Source organism: Cydia splendana, chromosome 4 (genome assembly GCF_910591565.1).
Source record: "Cydia splendana chromosome 4, ilCydSple1.2, whole genome shotgun sequence".
Lineage (NCBI taxonomy): Eukaryota > Metazoa > Arthropoda > Insecta > Lepidoptera > Tortricidae > Cydia > Cydia splendana.
The window spans coordinates 12,895,077-12,916,727 of NC_085963.1; the positions used below are offsets into that span (position 1 = coordinate 12,895,077).

General features: G+C 37.8%; 1 protein-coding gene across 3 annotated transcripts in view; it reads right to left on the reverse strand.

Moving 5' to 3' along the window:
• Positions 1 to 21,651, reverse strand: part of LOC134789920 (protein grainyhead) — a 163,348-nt gene that overhangs the window by 14,810 nt on the left and 126,887 nt on the right. For all 3 annotated transcript variants that reach the window (XM_063760613.1, XM_063760615.1, XM_063760614.1), the window contains 3 exons: positions 20,508 to 20,659; positions 13,860 to 14,022; positions 119 to 230 (listed from right to left, as the gene is read on the reverse strand). In XM_063760613.1, coding sequence (XP_063616683.1) covers positions 119 to 230; positions 13,860 to 14,022; positions 20,508 to 20,659 — 427 coding nt within the window. The remainder of the gene's footprint in view (positions 1 to 118; positions 231 to 13,859; positions 14,023 to 20,507; positions 20,660 to 21,651) is intronic.

Here is a 21,651-nt window from a genome sequence, read left to right on the forward strand (position 1 = left end):
CACTCTCGCAAAAACAAAGAGTCATTGTTTTCAAAATTATCATCTTAATTGGCATGTAATTACTCTCACTCACGCGATGTAGCGTTTAATGTGCAGAGGAAGACTGAATATGACTTACCGGCGTCTAGTATCCTTTGTTTTACTGAATGTTGTCTCCCGTGCCAGAATTGCCATGCTTTAATTTCATCTTCAGGTGATTTTTCTTCCCTGAACATCAACATAACCACACTCTGAAACAAAATAAAAACATATTTAATTAGGAATGTCTAATTCATCATCTCATTTCGGTTTAGACAGAAACTGAACAAAGAACATGGTTGATGGTCTACGACTATAAAGAATGCCATAGTACATAAATTGATACAGAGGGTGGTCATTAGACACACCTGACGCCAAGAAGCTATGCTTTTGCGTAATTTATAGCAAAGTTTTAATGGCGAAAGTGCCCACCGCCGCAACAGAGCGCCTAGAGCATTTCGCGAATACGCAAAATGCGATTACCGACGCGCATTCCTGAGCTATTACGTTAAACGAGTGCGATTACGTCGTTGCGACGGGCATCTTAATTTCATACGCATTTAAATCTTCTTTGAAAAAGGCACGTGAAACCTTTCGACCGTTTCCGTTCAGGTGAAAAAGTGAAATATGCTGTTAGATTTCTACAGACGAGTTAGAAAATAAAGTGAAAAAGAAGTGGCTTGCGCGAGGCGTGGTGCCAGACGTGGCCTTATAGGGCTAACGATGAGAAAGCACCTCCGATCGTCGCCTCTGATTGATGGATCGGTGCGACTGCAACGCTCGCCAATGGCTTAGCCTCGCCCTTTTTGTCTGACTCTACTGAAACGATGCACGAAGACACCGTGAAAACGTAACTGCTAAGCACCCGGTGTAATCTAAAATCCAATGATAAAATAACTGTCAAGGTTATGTCAATAATTGTCAGCCCGCGAGCCAAGAACCGAATTACATGACCAATAGCATCCCGGGTAAAGTACATAGTTAAGGGCGATGTTTAATGAACCCTGGTGCCGCTCCGTTGGTGGGTTGAGGAACGGCAGCCACCCAAACACGTAAAAAAGATTGACATCGCATCCTATTGTGAATAAAAAATTCGTCCGGCGGTTGTATCACGGCGGAAAGACCGTCAGCTGGTCACATGAATACATGTAAAAAAGTAATGTTACAGTCGTCACATTCCAATTTAAACTTGTCAGGTGATAGTTTATATATATGCGATTGTAATTAAATAATATCACAAGCCAGCTGTATCGCGGTGGAAAGACCGCCGGCTAATGCCGTGAAGGAGCATCTATCACTTATTTAAATGCACCAGGTCACTATTACATCACCATAGTGTTTAGGGAAGATATATAGTGAAGCCCTGTGGACATCAGCTGCCGCTCCGCTGATTGGTTGAGTAACAATAGCCTCTTACCCTATTTGGTAAAATTCAGCAAACCAAACCCTATTTGAATAAAAAAAGTTCATATAAACAAAACCTAGAATGAATTACAAGTTGGTTCTGCTTAGTTGGGTAATATATTTTGTTTGGCAAGATTAGTAAGACTATATATAGGTACCCAATAAATACGTGTAAATACGTGGTAAATACGTGTATTATGACGTCACAATGGACTTTTTCCCAAGCTGTCCCATGACAATGACATAATTTTCGAATCGTCGGTACTTTCCTAATTATCGAGAAGAACTGCTCTATGTATAAATAAAGGCAAAATGTAAAGTACTAAGATTCTCTTTATGCAATGCTAGTAAGCAAAAACTACCTAGTACAAAAAGCCGTACAAATTCCATACATCGTAATAAATAAAATGGTTTTAAGAAAATAATTACGAAATGACTAGAAAAGAAACATAGATATGTTCAATATTCATTTTATAAGTGTTAATTCTACACGAATTGTAATTGAATTGGTGACATCGACTATTATTACTGATTAATTAAGTACTTACCTACAGTACCTAAAAGATTCCTTATGTAATACCTACGTATACAAATTGAATGTAGCTACAGAAATTGTTTTACAGAAAATCTATGAATTTACGAGTAATTTATGTCAGCGAATAGCTGCGTATATAGGAACATAATATATACATATATATGTATATAAGGGGGACGCAGGCTTTCTCCGGAGATCGCACGGTGTATAGTCGACGACTCTGTGCATACTAATGGATAGCCATGTATAAAATTGTAACGGTGCATCTTCTCTAACCGTCGCTATTCATAAATAAACTTTACCGTATCACTTTATTAGAATTCTCCAAAGTGATTCGTAGGTATTTCACCAAATATTTAAATGCATGTTTAACTGTAAACGTCAAATAGGTTTACGACTATGATAATGGCATTTAAATCGCAGATAAGTACCTATTATGTGTAATAAAATATTATGCTTTAAGTACTGTGTACCTAAATATTTTTGTAGGCAACCATATTTCTTAATCGTTTAGTTGTAATTGGGGCAACATTTTGTTTATTATATTGCAACTAATAATTAATAAAGTCTCACTAACTAATTTAGGCCCTAGTGCAATGGTTTACGTAAGTTAGCGCCTATTTTGAAATTGCAATTGATACGAAACAATGTTTGCCGGCTATTGTTGCTTGACAAAGATACATTGAGCTACGCAGGTAATTACTGGGTGACTACGACTATCTTAAATATTCCAATTACGCAATTTATCAAAGACAAGTATAACTCCGATTACATTGACAAGTTCAACTTACTTAAGTTATAACTTATAGCTTAGTGCAATATTTTGCAACACAGTGCAATCTAGAAAAAACTAGGTACAGTTTTATTATATGTATTAGGTGTAGTTAAGTCAACCCAGCTAAGACAACAATCGACAACAAATGAACATAGATGCGATTAATTTTGAATGTGCACCATTTAATCCTTCGTGAGCATTAAGATTGGTTGCAGCAAGCGTGGCGAACGTGGGCTGTTTGTGTCACCCACGCCACGCTGTTAATTGGATTTTTAATCCATATTGACATTTGGTAAATACGCGGATATTAGGTATACAGCGGAGAAACGTAACAAATACAAATTGTAATTTGACGTTGGGCAGGAGAAGGTAGGTGTTTTTTTTTCTTATTATAAAATATAATTAAAGTTGATTTAATATTCACAACGTAAAATATGGCAGGTTATTAAAAAAATACTCTGTATAGTAAAAATGACTGATTAATATAGTCCAGTTCGGGCCTAGATTCTATAGAGGATACGGTGTCACCTTCGGTTCACAGGTTGTGACGATTTACAGCTGTTTAACATAAATTATTTATCTTCTGGTGCTTATTTTAATAATATGTTACAGACATCCAGTTCGTCCAAATTACTATTATTGTGCATTTGTTTCTTTTATGAATTATCATTTTATTAAGACATGCACTTTTTTTAAAAGTAACTCATATGATTGCGGAATCCAGTTTAAGGTTTAACCAAGTGATTATGGAATCATGTGTAAGTATTGAATGATATTGAATTAGGCTAGGCATTAGCTTTCGTTTGCAGTAGGTAATCTATTAGTTTATTAATTAACAATGCCTTCTGCTACGGTACGTACCAATACAGGTATATTAATATCTAACTAGGTAATTGCAGTATTTACACAAATATTTAACACATTATACCTAAACATCAAAGTTGTGAAATAAAGTTTTAATTGCCAAAGATTTGCATAAGTCTCCGTCAGTTCCTTAATTTATGGAAAAGTATGTGGGCAGGTGATTTGTGGTTTTTTATTACGTATGTTTGCAAGTCCAATCATGACATAATTCAAAACACTAAACCAAAGTCTTCCTTCAAATAACAAAAAGAAAAAGATATTCAGAGCACTGATTGTTTTTTTTTGCTAATTAATGAAGCTCCAATTTACGCGGCCGGTTAAGCATGTACACCTCGCAATTAACCAGAGCCAAATTGAGCTTATTAACTTTTTAGTAGCGTCGTTCGATGGTCGCCGCATGTTTCATAAGAGTACAGTTTTGGTTTCTCGGACCAGTTAGCTCCAACTTTTCGGACCGTCAATTAATTAATCGAGTGTATCGACATTCGACCCGATTTCAGGAGCTCGGTTGACAATCTGTGTTATCTGATTAAGCACGCTTTCTCTTGCATGCGCGCTCTGTGTGACTAGTGTCACATACGCTCGGTGACTGCTCTGCCCATGTGGAGCTCACCGATTACCTACTGACAGCCACTCTACTTTAATTTCATCATTCCATTTGAATAAAACAAGCATTTGCATATATTTCAGGTATGACATTGCGTAAGCTTAAGCAGTGACGATCGGTATCTTTTTGTTAACGTATGGCAGAGAGTGAGCGGTCATCAATATAGCCAGTCATGAATCTTAAATTGTCCTGTACTGAAATTTATAAGCAAATATTACCGAAACACTATTTATTTATTCATGTGACGATCTTTCTATCTATTAGTGTTATGAAGGTATAATATTTTCATCATCAGTTTTCACCCCGGCTCGGGTCATAATATTTAGTAAAAGCTAAAAACAACTGCTTTGCTTATGAATTCTATAGGCACCGATAAAGCACTTTTAAAATTCCACATCAATATTACAGCGCTATCACTGTCACCTTACAATAGGTATCATTCAAATCACATGCTTGGCCGTAAAAGCCAAAAGGTGCCCGCGTATTGTATAGGATTCGTGATAAACTGGCTAATTAGAGCCGAGACCCGCGCATGTACTCACTTTATTCCTATATCAAAGCTCATTTCTCACACTTGTAAAGAATGCCGCTCAATAAAACCGTCGTTTTTGTTTATGGAAGCAGTGATTCAGTGAGGTAAATAGTAATGTGTCAACAAAACAATTACTGTTTCTGATTTTATCTCTTCGTGTTACGCTTTTGTGCGTCTTCGGAGAAGTAGTGCGTGACAGCATATATAGCGGAACGGTGTTGGGTAGGTGATCGCATCATCTGTTCGTAAGCGAACAATGCATGCGATGTTATGCAACGCGGGCGCACGCGGCGCGGCCGGTGCAACGCAGCGGCGCGGCGCCGACGCCGCGCCGGTTCGTCCTCGTCCTTTTGCCCGCGAACTTCCTCGTTAGCTGCAGGGCGCAGCCATCCATCAGACCCTATCTACTTTATGACAATTATTTATGTTCCCCGCATAGCAAAACTATTTCGCTTACCGTTGAGCTTTATCGATAGCGCAAAAGTAATGTCCTGCCGTCTAGATACTCTATATCTGATACGGTTACGTCTGTTTGTTAAGTGCGCTAGTTGTTTGTGCTAGTTGTTTTAACGCCTAGGTTATTTGCTGCAAATGTTCTCTGTAGCGAATGTCGGTTTCGACATAAATTCTGAGCGGAACTGTGGGTGTAACTGCTGCAGTTGCTAGCGATCTACGTGTTGGTATTTATTACACCTCAAGTGAAATATATCAATGGTCATTTTTGCATCGTAAAGAATAGGTTTCATTCATTCATGGGGCAAAATATATTTGTTCCTTCGTTGGAACAACGCAGATTTTTTTCTTTGAGTTTTGCTACAATTGGAGGATAACGTGTATTTGAGAACGTGCATTAAGTTATTAAAGGCTGCGTGCATGATATTATGTGTTTCGCGGATGCCGGGAGGGAGGGCGCCCGCAGGCGCGCAGAAGATTGCTAGAGATGTGCAGCTTCCGCTCGCGGACAAATTGCCCTGCGCTCGCGCATCCGGCGAGAACCCAGCACTACTAATTGAATATCGAGCGCAGACTAAATTATCATTTCCAATACTTCACTACACTACCTAAATTACAAGAGCGAGGTTAAATGTTTCTAATTACACCGGATTTTGTATCAGCCGCTTTTATTATTGGCAATAAATATACTAACGCAATAATTTCATTTGATTGTGTTACACCCAGTGGCCGCTAAATCTCGATTAAATCGGAGCAATTCCTGCGATCCGTCCAGCGTCGGATTAACATCCGAAGTCGCGTCGTAACACTAATCTGCTTAAATGTCGAAAGGAAATGTCAGATTGTAAAGTGCAGCTCTGGACGAGCGTGATGGGGCTTAAGTGTGGGCCTCCCGCTTAGAGCACGGCTCGCTGTCACTTGCTTCACTCACATTCGTCGCTACATCATTAATGTACACTTGTAATAATAGAATCATACCAGTGACAAATAATTTCTTCCAGGCACCCATTGCACTATTCTTATAAGTAGTAGGTACCCCTGTATTCTATTTTATTTCATATGCATCTTTAAATTTATATGTACATATTGTTATAAATTATCGAATTACATAAATCCGTACTGGATCGTATTTTCATTTTAATAATAGGGCCCAATTGTTTAAAACAATGATTCATTTTCCAGTAAATAATTTATTGACGAGTTATTCTTGTAATATAAGCACGAGATATCGTTAGATAGGTACCTTTATTATCAGAAATATTACATCAACGAACTATTAACATTAATCCATTGTTTTAAGTCGCAAATCATGTAACGATTGCGCAATGGTTCTTAAATCTAGCATTGCGTTTGATTAGGACGCGTGTTGGTTGGTGCGCTGTCTGTCGCAGTGGCGCGATGCTATCGCGATTGACGCTAAATACGCGCCCGCCAAGACGCGATATCGACTCGAGCAATGACGGACTTCAACTTACGTAATGCCATTTGCGTCCAACTTTGCTGTCACCTAAGTTGAGGAATTAAGGTTAAGACGAGTGAAAGTTGATCTATAAAAAAGTATGTAAGTAATTACTATTCTATCGAAAGGACGCAATGTGATTGATAATGCAAAAATATTTGGCCGGATGGCTATCGAGCGCTTATGTGCAGTTACGCAGTTTCAGCCGTTACGTGGAGCTGTATTATCGAATACCACGTAATATTTCGAAAGCATAATGGCTATCGTGTATTATGCGAACCTGAAACCGAACGTGGAAAGTTCACGCTCGGCGAAGCGCGACCCTCGCGCGTAGACGCAGCTACGACACCTAGCCACTTCACCTCCTTAGTGCAGTTGGTTCCAGCAGCTACGATGTCTCACGGTGCAGACAGACATTCTATTTCATCATGTAATATACAAAAATGTGACGTCCCACGGTCAAAGGTACCTTATGGCGGGTATGGAGTTATGCATACCCCAATCTACAATAAATAAGCTATCGATAACACAAAAGATCAACCTTCTAGGTTGCGTAGTTACAGAGATATGATTTTTTGAAAATAATGTTGTGAAATGAGCAACTTTACGATAGAGAAGTTTTAAGTTTAGCCGCCTAAAAAACTATGTTCCTGAAGTAAGTTACATAGTTGACTACAAATAATAATACCTTATATATCTGAGATTAAAAAAATATTGCGACTTGTTCTGTAATGCAAATAGAAACTTTTGATATCGACTGATTTATGTGTATACTAACCAATCTCTTGAAAATAAAGTTTTATTTCATTTTCACGATTGATTGCAATGAGCTCTCAAGATTTAAATTTTATCTATTAGAAAACGACACTGACAGACAGTTTAAGCAAAAAACAATACCGATTTAGAGGTGAAAATGTATTTTCTGACTTTTTCATATAAAATCACAAAATTGAATATTTTTACTTTTAATGTGACACACAATCAATTTTTCTGAGCACATATGTAAGAAATTCTGTCATTCAAATGAAATAAATCCTAAAACCCCAACTAAATACTATATTTAACCCCTTATGCCACTTTAAACTTACATAACAATAACAGTATTGGCTCCATAACATTTACGAAAAGGTACCTTATGGAAATAAATCTAATAATACATCACTACAAAATATCAATCATATTACAGTTTATCTTTTATGAATAGAAAATATTAATTTACATTAAACTGCCCCAAATTTAATTAGTTCTTCGTCATAATAATCTTAAAAAAGACCAATAATTTGTATGTAATGAAAAGGTACCTTGTGATTAAGTTACATGATGAGGCATGATGATGATGATGATGGAACAGTTAGGATAAACTAATAATATTTTGGTAATGGTATAAATCGTCTATTTCTTATCAATAATATATTTCGGTTGCTATTGAAGATAAGCGGCATTAAGGTTCAATGACCTCAGATATTCCATAAGGTAATGCGTCGGGTATTGGCAATTTTCAGTAAACCAATGGCTGATTTACTGCATGCGACCAAACCAAATGAAGATTATTCTAGTTAAGAAAGACTTGACGAGAGTAACTTTGGTATAATAGCAGGCTACTTGGATTTGTGATGTCGGTCGATGTACGGTTATAATATTTGCGAGGCGCCCCAACCAGAACTGAAATTATCAAATTAGTTTTGCAGAATGCTAATACAGTTCTCTACCAAACTTCTTTTCCCGTATTGACTAGTTTTTTTTGGGAATTTTCAATCTTTTTTCCATAAGGTACCTTTTCTACTAAACTCTGAGATGACATTACTAGGCTTATAACTAACTTATAACAAAAATAAAAACAGGTAAACAAACGTTACGCATTAAGGTTTCAGATCACACAATAAAAAAAAATTGAGCATTTTTTCACCTCTTTACAAAACATTTCATATCTCCGAAACTAGAAACCCTCATAAGGTACCTTTTCCCGTGGAACGTCACAAATTATCGAGTTATCCGTGTCTGTAACGTAAATTTATGGCAAATTCAGAAATATGTACCTATTTAAGCATTGCGAAAGTTTTTTTAGGCGTATCTAAATTACAACTTGCATGTTTTCTGTTTTCTCAAAGAGTTATTCACTGAGCCACGTAATGGTTTACCATGCAAAAATCAGCGAACCAATGGTTACAATTTTAATAATAACGGGATATGTTCTTCGCTGCGACATAATGGGTTTTTTCGATCAGAAACGAATTCATGCCGAATTTTATTAAGTTAAGAAGACGAGCTACTAAAAAGCAATGACATTATTTGAAGGAACATAAATTCAATTTGAAATACAGAAACTCATAAAGGTGTTTATGGTTTAAAAGCAAGCTTAAGAGATAAGAAATGCAAAAATACATTTCACGCCTTGATCACCTTTTGCATTGCGCCTTATTATTAAAGAGTGATTAATAATTACAATATACATTTAACATATGTATTCTACCAATATCACGGAATAACTTTTGAGTCGCCTATTTATAGATATTTATATAAAATCTAATGGAATATCACAGAATAATTTTATAATTAAACATATCTAATGCTATGTATCTATTCAAAGTAGGTTGGTACCTAATTTATAAAATGCCGTTGCTCATGTTTTCTGTCGTATAATTTCGCAATTTATAATCATTAGCGTGTTTCTGAAGCGACGAGGCCGAGCGGCGCGGGCGCAGGGTAGCGAGGGTGCAACTTAATTGAGACATCTCAACAAGTGATTGATTACTGTGTAACCGTGATTCGTAATAAAAATACCAAAAAATGTAAATAAAATTTATGTCGTGTTTTTTGGCCAACATTGTCGCAAAACTTCTGTTTGTGAAATTGCATAAGAAAATCATTACACTCGATTGCTCCCTGTGAGAATTATTTGAACTGTCTCAGATGACAGCCCTTCACTTGTCCGCGACGGCCGAAAGGTGCATGGCCCGCGTGCTCTGAATACGACCGTTATAATCCCTCATCGCGCATAACATGTGCAGTGTAAAAGGTATCATTAACGATTGCCTTAAAAAGGCAAACGGGGCGATCATTAAAATCGTAAAATATTGCAAAGAGAAAAGATTGTAAGTATTAATAAAGAGACGTATCTCGTTACGCGAGTTTCCGTTCCTACGAAAGTGAACACAATGATGTCAGTTAACGACAAAAACTAGAGTAAAAAAAGCTCTGAATGAGTGGGCGCGCATTAAGTTGACGCCGTTTAATCGCGCCTGCGACGGAACATCGCGCATTCGATAAGCGGAAGTATTACTCCTATTTACAGATAAGCACTACCAACTTAAAGCAGACGTAGGCTATGATCTATCTAATAACGTTAAGGCATCCCCGCTTAAAAATGCTATAAAAAATACAACCACGATACCTACTTTTTTCTTTTCATATGATAATCAAGTAACGTCTTTATTTGTTTGAGCATTAAATAAAGAGCAACGATTAATGAGATTTTGCATACCGTGTTGCATATATGCATTCAGTTTAAAGCTTAGGGTTACCTGTTACGTGCACATTCAACCCTCGAGCGAGGATGGATAACAAAAACTAAACTGTTTTACTAGCAAAATGATTAATTGCTGCTGTGTACTTTGATTGATCGGTCTTCTTTCACGTTTTTTTACTGCAACACATTAAAACGGAAAGAATATTTGCACTGCGTAAGTATTTTAAGACAGCGTTTTAAAAACCGATTTGTTATGCGCATTAAAAAGCGTGATATTTTCATATAGCGTGCGAACGTTTCGAGAGTGGATGTGAAATTGTGTCTGTCGTTTATTGGGACGTAGCAACGGTGTTTAATTAGGTGCAAAATGTTGCATTCGGCGCGGGCGGGGCGGACAGCCGCGATGGTATCGCCGAAGCTCCGCCAAAACAAGGGCGGCGCTGCCCGCCGTAATTACGATTCCGCCACGCACACCCCGCGCCGCGCGCCAAATCTCGACTCTACTAAAATTTCTTGACACGCAAAATGTATTCAGATTGCGTGTGAAATTTAAATTGTCAGCCACGGTTTATAACGAAATAATTGCTTGTGTTGGTTTAACAATTACCTCTAAAAGCATGAAAATGTTTATTGTTTTCGGTATTATTTATTCAAAAGTCGATGACATCAAATGAAATGATATATAAATACCGTAAACTCGTACAGGCGAAACGGAACAGAATCCTAAAATGTATACCTATAAATGCAACGAGTTTCTCGGACAACACAAGTATTTAATATCTAATTTATCTCATGGGGCTTGCGATATATGTATGATAGATATGTAGGTACTTGCTTAGATCGGACAGAACAAAAGAGACCACAACATTTCAAGCAACAACAACCTCTTTAGGAATGTAACTTTTTTCAAGCTGGAACAAAACAAAATGCTCGTTAAGGAAACACGATGTTTGCCGCATTGAAATTATTTTATCATATACAGTAAGGTTATTGTTTAAGGGGAGCGATATTATCCGAGCGGAGCGGGCTCCCGGGGCGGTCATTGTGTTCCTATATGGCGAATGTCAAAAGCGTCGTCTTAATTATCGGGCGCGGCTTTACAATGCGGACTCGATTGCGCCGAGATAAGGCCTGTATACCTACTATCTGAATCAGTATTGAATGCGATACGCCGCGCCGCTCGCGGCCGCGCGCCCGCGCTGCCGACTCACACTCGCTCCACTTACTGCCTTAATAATAACTTCAAACATATGTCGCATTGTATCTTAGATTATTCCGATCTAACTCCATTCAATACAGATAAACATGTTTGACCATGGAACATTACAAGAAAAAGGAAAGAAAACTGAACAACTGAATAGCAATTGCATTTCATTAAACTCGCTCAATATACTTGCACCTATTTTATGTATTAAGTAAAACCAGGCACGGCGCACACCATCTTATTTAATTGAACCACTACATACAAGTATCTACGTGCGTCTTTAAATTACATGCCAATTTAGAGACGAATACCTATATAGTTAAATTCGTTTATTTTGTGCATTTACCTGTAGCACATTTAGTCCTAGTTTAAACTTTTTCTCAGCATCAATATGTACCTAAGACCAGCAAAAACACGTACCTATAGATTGCTTAATGTCAAAATTGTGCGAGAGAATTCTGTAGATACATACTTACCTATACTAAATAGGTACTAATTACTGTACGGACCAGTAATCGGTCATTAAAATGTTTTATTATCCACGGCCAATTATGTGTAAGTACAATTTCAAACAATAGGTACTATATACCTACACTTACGCCGATAATCTAAACTAGGACCAGATTGCATGGTACCTGATTTTCTGGTTTATCAAGAAAACTAACTAAACTAATGCAATTTCATTGTTACAAAGATCTCGTGTTGGACTCTATTAAAATGATATCATTTCCTGGGAAGTGTCAGAACAATAATGTGAGGGGATTTCCGATTTCCATGCTAAATGCGACGCGTGGGTTTATCTTTTGTCTATTGAACATTGATAATTTTCTCATGAGATAATAAGGGACAACTTGAGTCACGCAATTACTTTTCCAGTTTAAAGTTTGCGTCTATATTTAAGTTATTACGATTAATAAATAAGGCGAATAAAGAAATAGTCAAAGAATTGTACTACGATTGCCATAAGAAATAATGGATACCTACTTAGTTGAAAATATATTGCTTTTAGTAACTGTCTTATAAAACATGTAGGTAAATAAGCTAGCAGCTAGAATTACTTATAATAAACACCACAGTGTTGAATTTTGCAAGTTGGGTTGTAATTATTTTGTGGTTAGTCCGCGATGGCGAGGGCAGCGGTGCCCGGGTGCAGGTGGGGAAACTGACACGAGATGCGTGCGTGTACGAGTATGCGGTCGCCGCTTCCTGGGCTACCGAACCGAGATGTCGTAACAAATCCAATTAACAAATCTGATAACGAAAAACCTCCTCGTCTTCCACTGATTTGTACAAAAGCAATAGTAAGTATTGGAGTAGGGATGTTGGAGCTTGTAAATGTCAATTTGTAATGACAGTCCTCTAGACTGCTAGCGAGCTGCGTTCAGCCTTTCACAAAGTGACAAGTGACGCGCGATGCGTCTGACGCGGCGCGGCGTAGGCGCATGCGGCGTGGGCTACCCAATAAAATTATACACGTTGCACCCCGCTCGTAAATATCGATCAAACACCGATTACATTTCCGCACAGGAGCAATAATTTCGAACATTTTATTATTCCGCGCTAGAATTATAAATTGAGATGTTCGGTGAGAGGCGGCGCGGTTGTGTTTTACGATTGCCTATGCCTCTTAAAGTGCGGCGCAGCTTTCTAGGGTCCGCGGGCAAACATCCGGCCGACCAACGGTTAACGCCGATAGCTTCGATTGATTTTAATAATAAAAAGTCATCGAGCTGCAGTCACTATCGACGGTATAACTACTATTCATGTTTATTCATAGAGTGTATTTCAAGCGATTATCTACCAGTCCACTTGATAGCTGGCTTGCGGTACACAAAAAGATTAATTTACGTAATTTATGTAAAATGTTTGAAACTCTGTAGGTGAAGTAAAAATGTAATATGGTTAAACGTCGCTAAACATACTGTAAAAATACAAAATTAACAAATCAACTCAGTCACCTGATCCTATCAAAATATACTTATAACCTGTATTCCGGTTTACCGAAGAGACAAATGATACCTATTCATTTGCGCTATCTGTACAATACTCATACCTCACTTAGGAACTACTGTGCTTTTTGAGGTACCATCACATTAGCGTATAAAATGTAAAGAATGAATGTTTTGTATTTTTTTTTGTTTCCAAGATTTTTTTGTAATATTTACTTTTAAATTATTTATAATTATAAACGTCATCACGGAAATGATTAAACACTTAAGCTCTGGTTTCCTAGGATATCGGTGCCATCATATAGCGGCCGTCTCCATAGAAAATAGTACTCCATCCATATATTTTGTACCTATGGAGACGACCGCTATATGACGGCACCGCTCTATCGTAGGAAAACAGAGCTTGATAATATTATAGTTTTCTTAGTAGGACTTTTTGTAACGTATGGTATTTTAAGTCTCAATTATTTGATTACCAGGCCGTGATTAAATAACGAGAGCGTACCTAGATTTTAGGGTCTATAACTAACATGACGCCATGTCGTCGCGCCACTCCGGTTGGTGCTTGGTTTATTAGAAGCATGAGCACTAACCTTGACCGTCTGGTTCTTGAGGGGCTTGTCGGGGTCATGGACGTACTCAAGCGTGATGCCGTAGAACTGCCCCTTGTTGATGTAGGTGATGCGATCGTCCTCGCGCCGCTGCGAGCTGCTGCTCGCCGTCTCCAGGTGGTACTTGAAGCCATAAGGCGAAAACCTGCACAATGATGTGTAATTGAAAAAATAAGTATTAATTACAAATTATTATAGGTATTAATGGTTTTCATATCGTCTGGTGACAAGCAAAAGTCACTAATTACCACCACAAGTTCATAGCCATAGTGAACCATATTAGTACTAAAAGAAGGTCGATTTTTGTTTAATTTTTTTTTAGTAATTAGTGACTTTTGCTTGTCACCTGACGATATTTTTCATTTAAACATACTATAAAACGGGAACATAGGTATGACAAACGAAGTTGATTCTATAATAAGCAACTTCAGCAGCCAGTAAATTATACAATCTAATGTTGTCATATATATATATTAACATTGTTGTAAAATCCTCTTGTCAGTAAAGCAAATTACTACGAAACTGCCATAATGTAGCCTTAGATCTAGGCAGATAAAAACGTAAGGCAACAGCAGTCGTAAGCGGTAAAGTTCACGCATATGCAAATAAAACGACAATGTTCTCAGCCGACTCAACAAGCATTTAGAAAAAGTGCGATTTCTTCTTTGAGATGTTTATCTACAAATACAAGTTCTCGACAATAATTTCCATGAACTGAGCAATAACACTGTGCAAAAAGTGAAAATCTTAATTGCACCGCAAGCAATGCTTGTCGGCCGGCGTTATATAAAGTCGCCGAGATCTAGTTGGTAGTACGTAATGAAAAATGGTTTTCTCGTGATTTCCTGAGCTCGAGATCTACGGAAGGAAAACCCCGCTAATCGGTAATTTAGTTGATCGCGTGTCGCGGCTCGTTAGCGCGACGCGCGCCGCGCGGCGGCCGCCCGACGCACGCGCGCCGCCGCTGTTGTCGCTGCGCCAATCTACGCCTACGACGCCGAGGTGTCACACCAAATGACACTAGGAAACGTCATTATCAGCCTACTTTATTATAGCTCTCGCACTAAACAAAGCAATGAGATAAACGCAATAAATAATTATGAAAGATTTAATCCGGAATGTCGGCCCGCCAGTTTACATCGATTCCATTCTTGACTCGCGGTTGCACCATTAAAGCTTATTGGAAACAATTTGGTAAACAGGCCCGCTGATGTTTGCGATTTAAACCGAGCATGGGCAGATAAAGGCCGTGTAATGCAAACGCGGGCCGACAGTGACGGATCGGTCGCGGCGCTCGCCTATCTGATGCTCTCTAAGTGATTCCAAGCGCAATTTCCATTTGCGACGTTGCTCTCTATTGTCATTTTGACTATCCTTATCCTTTATATTCTTGCAAGCTGGCTTTACATGGAGTCAAGAACTAATGAACAATGGATTATCGAATAAAACTTAATCCATTTTAGTAGATACGATAGGTACCTAGGTTAGGTGCTTAGGTGTTAATATTTTATTTGAGAGCAAGCACACATTCATAACACAGATCGTTAGCGAGTGCCAAGTAAACGGGTACGTGTACCTCATTTCCAGTAATAAATAACACATTGTTTTCCAATGAGCTTCATTACAAATTTCAGCGACGCAGCAGCCAAAAAAGACACTTCCTGCGTGAAGACGAGGACCGTTCATGAATAAATCAATCGGTGAGGCGCGGAAATTGATGAGTGCACAAAAAGCCTCAGAACTTCGCGGCAACAAAGTGCTCGCAATAAAAACGCATGCCGAGATAAGAGCCCGGGCGTCCCGCGGAGGGCTCCCGGCCCAAATCAGATGCGCATAATCCACGCGGCCTTATACAGAGCCCCACCGACTACACACCGCACGACCACGACCAGCTCATACTTTATTCTTACTACGTCTGCCCCACATGTGGTAGACAAAACCTTTTTTTTTATAAAGCAGATCGAGTAATTAAGAGAATACAGTAGCGCTCGTTAACCAAAAACGCGACATTAGTGAATACCGCTATTTACAAAAGTGCATTAAGTAACTACACCAAGATATCGTCTCATCATTCGTTGATGGAAATCGAAGCACCATTGTATGCCCGAGACGAATGCTTTGACTGATACAATTCCTTGAATGCCTACGTACCTGAGGTTTTGTTTCATTGAAATTTATATTGCTTTTGTTGCAACTGCAATAATACGTACGGCAATAATAAGTCATTATGCAGTTTAACTTTTAAGCCATTAATTTGGAAGAGTAAACATTACTTAAGACTAAAAGTGGAAAGGAAACGTGTTAACTGAGGAGAAATATATTGAAAGGATACCAATCGAGGTCGCTCAGCTATTACTACAGCTAGAAAATTAAAAGATGTTATCTGATAATGCTAGGGTTGGTGCACGCATGATAGCATGTTAGCAGGGCGCGGGGCAGCGGCGGGTAGCGGTTAATGAGAACGCTTAGGCGGCGTAATAGCGGCGTACTGATTGCCAGGTGCGCTCCTCGCCGACACACGCACCGTCACAACACCATAATGGTGATGCACCACAATTATTAACCAGCCCAGGATTTGCCAATCACGTGGGATAATGTCCTATCTTTTTAACGGGTTGCATTTCCGTAGCATTTTACTAGGATATTTATTATTCGTAGAGTCGGTGTAAACAAACTCAGCACATAGGTACTTTACAATGATAAAGTGTTACCATAAACATACCAAGTAACTATATGTCATTTATTGTGGCACTTCCACATTCACGTCACGTCAAAGGCAAGTTAGGCGGACTCTATTTGGTGACAACCCTATATCTAATAACTGAAGTAACTAAGTGGTGCATGGTTGGTTGAATGAAATTTACTAAACGGCTACCGGATAGAATTATGTTCTCTAACGTTTTAAACGTATAAGCGAGTAATAATGTTGATCAGAGTAATTACTTCCCATATTTTATGTTAGATGGTACACGTAGACGCCATTAGTGGTAGGTAATTCAAAAACTGAATCAAGGTAGTTGGAATTTAATTTTCCGTGAAAGCGTTGCCTTGTACAAAAAAATATATTAAGTATTATAAAAGTGCATGCCGCTATGCCGAAGACCCATTCGCGATGCCGAACTGTCGACGCGATATCGCGCTTCTTGCTTCGCTAATGAACTCATGAATTAAAATGCGATTTAAACAGCGGAAATGTTATCATTACGAATATAATCGTCATGACTTCTGAATTTACCAATGACATTTTCTGAAATCACCAAGAAAACTAACGGTATACTGCGTTTAAAGATCCGATTCTGTGATACGGAGAAGGAATGTAAATACCATTTTGAAGTGATAATCACATACGCACACATTAGTTGATTAAGTCACTGGCTTTTAAGAGCTCATTTCTGTGTTGAGCATCGGATGGGTAAATAAAGTGCCTGTTGGAAGTATTAGTTCAGCTAGGCGAGGAGCCGTCGAGTGGCTAACCGGCATGGTAAGTAATAGGCCAAACATTTGTGAGGGCGTCGGAATAACTCGGCAGATACGGGGCCGAGGGTTGATTATCGGCCGGGACCGAGCGCCGTATCGGTATCGAGGTAATTTAAGACGGTAGAAGCGACCGCGTTATTTGGGCCAAATGCAAGCAAGTAATTATTATCCAGATAATAATGCTAATGCACTTATCGTGTCGACGAGCGCTTCCGCCGCCTCGTCGCCCGCGCAGCGCCATCGCTGTGACGATTTCTATCGAGGGTGCCGATTTGTGTTAAACGTTCAATCGTAAATCGTGTTTCAATGACATGCGTTACCTATTGAATATATAATCTGACGTAATCTTAACTTAAATAACAGTTACCTGTATAATTAATCTGACAGAATCTGTAGCTATAAACAACAATAATAAAGCATAATAAAACATGTGTTATAGTAGGTACTTACGTTTCCTAGTTAGTTATCCACATATTCGGTTGCGTGAAAACAAATGTATTTCCATTATTCAACAGATACTTAATATGGTGCGTGTAAAATGCTCGTTAAAAGGTACGTTACGTACTAAATGGTACTACTGGCTAACTTAATTTAATATAGCGCTGCCAAATCACTTTAATATACTTAGAGTCATTATATTATTGTTCTAAAACCCACACTGGCTTTAACAAAGTCAAATAAATGAAGGATCTGCATTAACGCATACCTAAGAGTAGGTAGGTACAACTACAAATAAGCACATTTCAGTCTTAATCTAAAATGAGTAAACGTCAAAAGAAAATTATTATAGCGTTACTTAGCCTTTTAAGAGTAGTTTAATTGTGACTTGATAAAATGCAAACCAAATAGGTGCAGCAAGTTATTCGCTGTAATGCGTTGTATGACAGGCATCCGTGCATTCTTGCATATTATGTTCATAAATATTAATGGCGAAGGCAATATTTTTGATATAATCAGTGTGTATTTTATTCTTTATTATAGCTTCAGATAAAATGTACTCAATGTTTAAAAACCTAATTAAATTAAAAGATCACCATTAATTCTTCGAAATCTTTGAGGCCAGCTTAATCTCCGTCATACAAACGCAATTAGCGTTCATCAAGGAAAACATAAATTTACACACCTTCTACTAGTACAGTCGATGGTCACGAAATGGCATTTAGCACCTTTTAGAAAAAACTATCCCTCCCCGATGGGTCATTGTAAGTGAGAATACTTATACACACAACAGCGACAAACAGTTATACCTACGTGTAAATACTTTTAGCATTTCCTTGTTGTTTTCGTTTCTTTCTTGGTCTACAAATATGTGATATGTGTTTATGTACTGTACCTATTTACACCTTTGTAGATTTTATTAATGTTTTGATACCTTTAACACCCAGTGCAAATAGTGAAAAGTAAGTACACCCCACAGAACCTACTTGTGATGGCAAATTTAACATTCGGAAATTCTTTAATTATGGACTACTAATGTTAACAAGGACCATGAAAGATATTTCCTCAGTTGTCAACATCAAACATCGTAATTTTGAGTTTTTCGACAGGCTTATTTAATTTATTTGTTTATAATAAAAACCGGCCAACTGCGCGTCGGACTCGCACACGAAGGGTTCCGTACCATTACGCAAAAAACGGTTTGTTGTATGGGAGCCCCACTCAAATATTTATTTTATTCTGTTTTTAGTATTTGTTGTTATAGCGGCAACAGAAATACCCACCAAACACCTCAGTAAAAGTGGAGATTTATTGTTTATAATACTTCTTTTAAGTTATAACTATGTGTTTTTAGTAAAATTAATATGATGGTCCTAAGTCCATATTTAGGGAATTTACCTAAACATACAAGATTTTTTAACTATGTAATTTATTTACATAATTAATGTATACAGTGGTACTACTAAACTAAATTAATAACTAGCTTAAATTTAAAATAAGCCCTAGAGGCATTGTATAAGAATTAGATATTTTATGTTTGAAATTCGATGGGTACCTAGTACAATTAGTAAACCTGAGCAAAGAAAAATATATTTTGAAAACGAGTCAATGATGCTTCATATCATTATACAATACACACAATATTAGATATTGTTGTTAAATGCTATCACGGTAATCAGACTCCTAAGTTTAGGATAGCATTACGGTGAACACACGCAGTACAAAATGTTTTCCTAGAAAGGGTCTGGCCGAGACACGCGGCGAGGTGCGAAGTGGTCGGTCAATAAGGTCGCTCGGGCATTAGACGGTGTGCCAGCGCGCACACACACCACACTTACTTACCAACAAACGATTTAATCAAACTGTTTTATGCCAATGTTTGTTCTACCTGTTTACAGCAATTCAGTAAATTGTTCCGTTTTCGGTTCGAGCGTTAATTAAGGATTCCAAATTGAGGGGAATTGTTTAACTAATTTTCAAGCCTTCATCAGTGCATGGAAATTTGAAGATCAAATAGATTAGGCATAGTATGTTTTATAAACTTCCGTTTGAATACTTTGATTTAGGTATTCAAAAAGTGGACAGTCATTATTTTACGACCACGAATCTAATTAAAATATATGCCGGCATTGGAATTAGGTATACAATTATGTTGATTTACGTGGATCGTAATATATTGCAAACGTGCTCTTAAGGTGACGCGATATCGATTATGATGTGTCACGTTGACCCTCTATTATTCAGGATAAGGAAAACTATTAAAATTATAAATCTGGTTTTACATTAACGCGCTTTATAAATGTATAAATACATATTAGCATAGTACAGCAATACATAATAGAATTTTGTAGTAGTATAGCGAAAACTGAGTATACAGATTATGGTGCTACTAATCTAATATGCACAAGTTGCACTACGTTTTTTACCATTGGCTCAAGTGTCGATTGCTAATTATTTCACATAGTAAATTATATAACAACATCAATTATAAAATTTACTGGAAATCTGCCCACAGCAAAATTGTAAATATATAATTTTCCGTTAAAACCCTTATTACACTATGCGGTACACCGTGCCTAGTGTAACGGAACCGTGAAAGCCATCCACATCTCGTGGATACCAATCTGAATTAAAGTATACAACATCGTGTAATATCCCTGTAGCTTCGAGACCACTAAGATACTATAGGGCATGCTGAAACATAGATGTACTTACAATTTGGCAATTTGTATCTTATCGGCGTCATTTTGTCTGCCGAAGTCGTGCCAGGGGCGCGTGCGCGGGGGCTGCGCGGGCGAGTGGTGCGCGGACGGCGTCCCTCGCCCGTCCTCCGGTGGTTGCTGGCAGATCACTGTGTAGTCGAACGACTGTGCACACAAAAAATAAACGTTAGTGTGAACCACTGAACATATTTATTTTCTAAAGCCTTGTTGGAATTCGATGCCAATTTTAAGGCCGACCACTGACTAACAGTCCGCCGGACGACATCGGCCGGTCAGTTGTTCGGAACTGTCAAATTTTAGTTCTAACTGACAGGCCGATATCGTCCGGCGGCCTGTTAGTCAGTGGTCAGCTTAATGAAGATCGATATTAAAACAAATGAATAACTTGTGATGAATCGAACTTAGATTAAACTATGTTTGTCACAATTAGTAACAAAGGATTTTTTCTTAATGTAGTGCCAATATCTATCGTATCTTAGGTAAGAATAATTTAGGGGACATCTCACACAGATCAACCTAGCCCTAAGCTTGTAAAGTTAGACCAAGAAAAGTCTGCAGCGATTTTGATAGCATACGCAGTGCAAGTATTATTTAATAAGTCATAATTTCATAGAAGTTTGACGTTTAAAATAACACTTGCACTGCGTGTGCTATCAAAATCGTTGCAGACTTTTCTTGGACTAACTCTACTATATATGGGTGCTATTAGGTGACGGTATACATACTTTAATAGATGAATACATACTTATAATTTATATACATAGAAACACCCATGACCAGACATAGGATTCTATGGGGCAGAATTTATTGATAGCTAAGGAGTTCCTATATCGATAAACTCAATTATCGATACTTTTCCCTAATACTAGTGACCGCCTCCACTTTCGTTTGTAAATGTATAATTTGTAGTATTATTTCGGGGTTGATGATAAAGTTTACACAAAGCGTATTTTATATGACCGCTAGATTAAAAAAAATACGATAAGTGAAGTTTAAAAAATCCCTTCAAAATAAAGAAAACGGGAATTAATTTATTATTTTGTTTCATGTTAATACTTTGAATAAAAATTTATTTTTACAAATAAAACTTGGAGCGATCAGTAGTACATGAGAGAAACATCGATAATTGAGTTTAT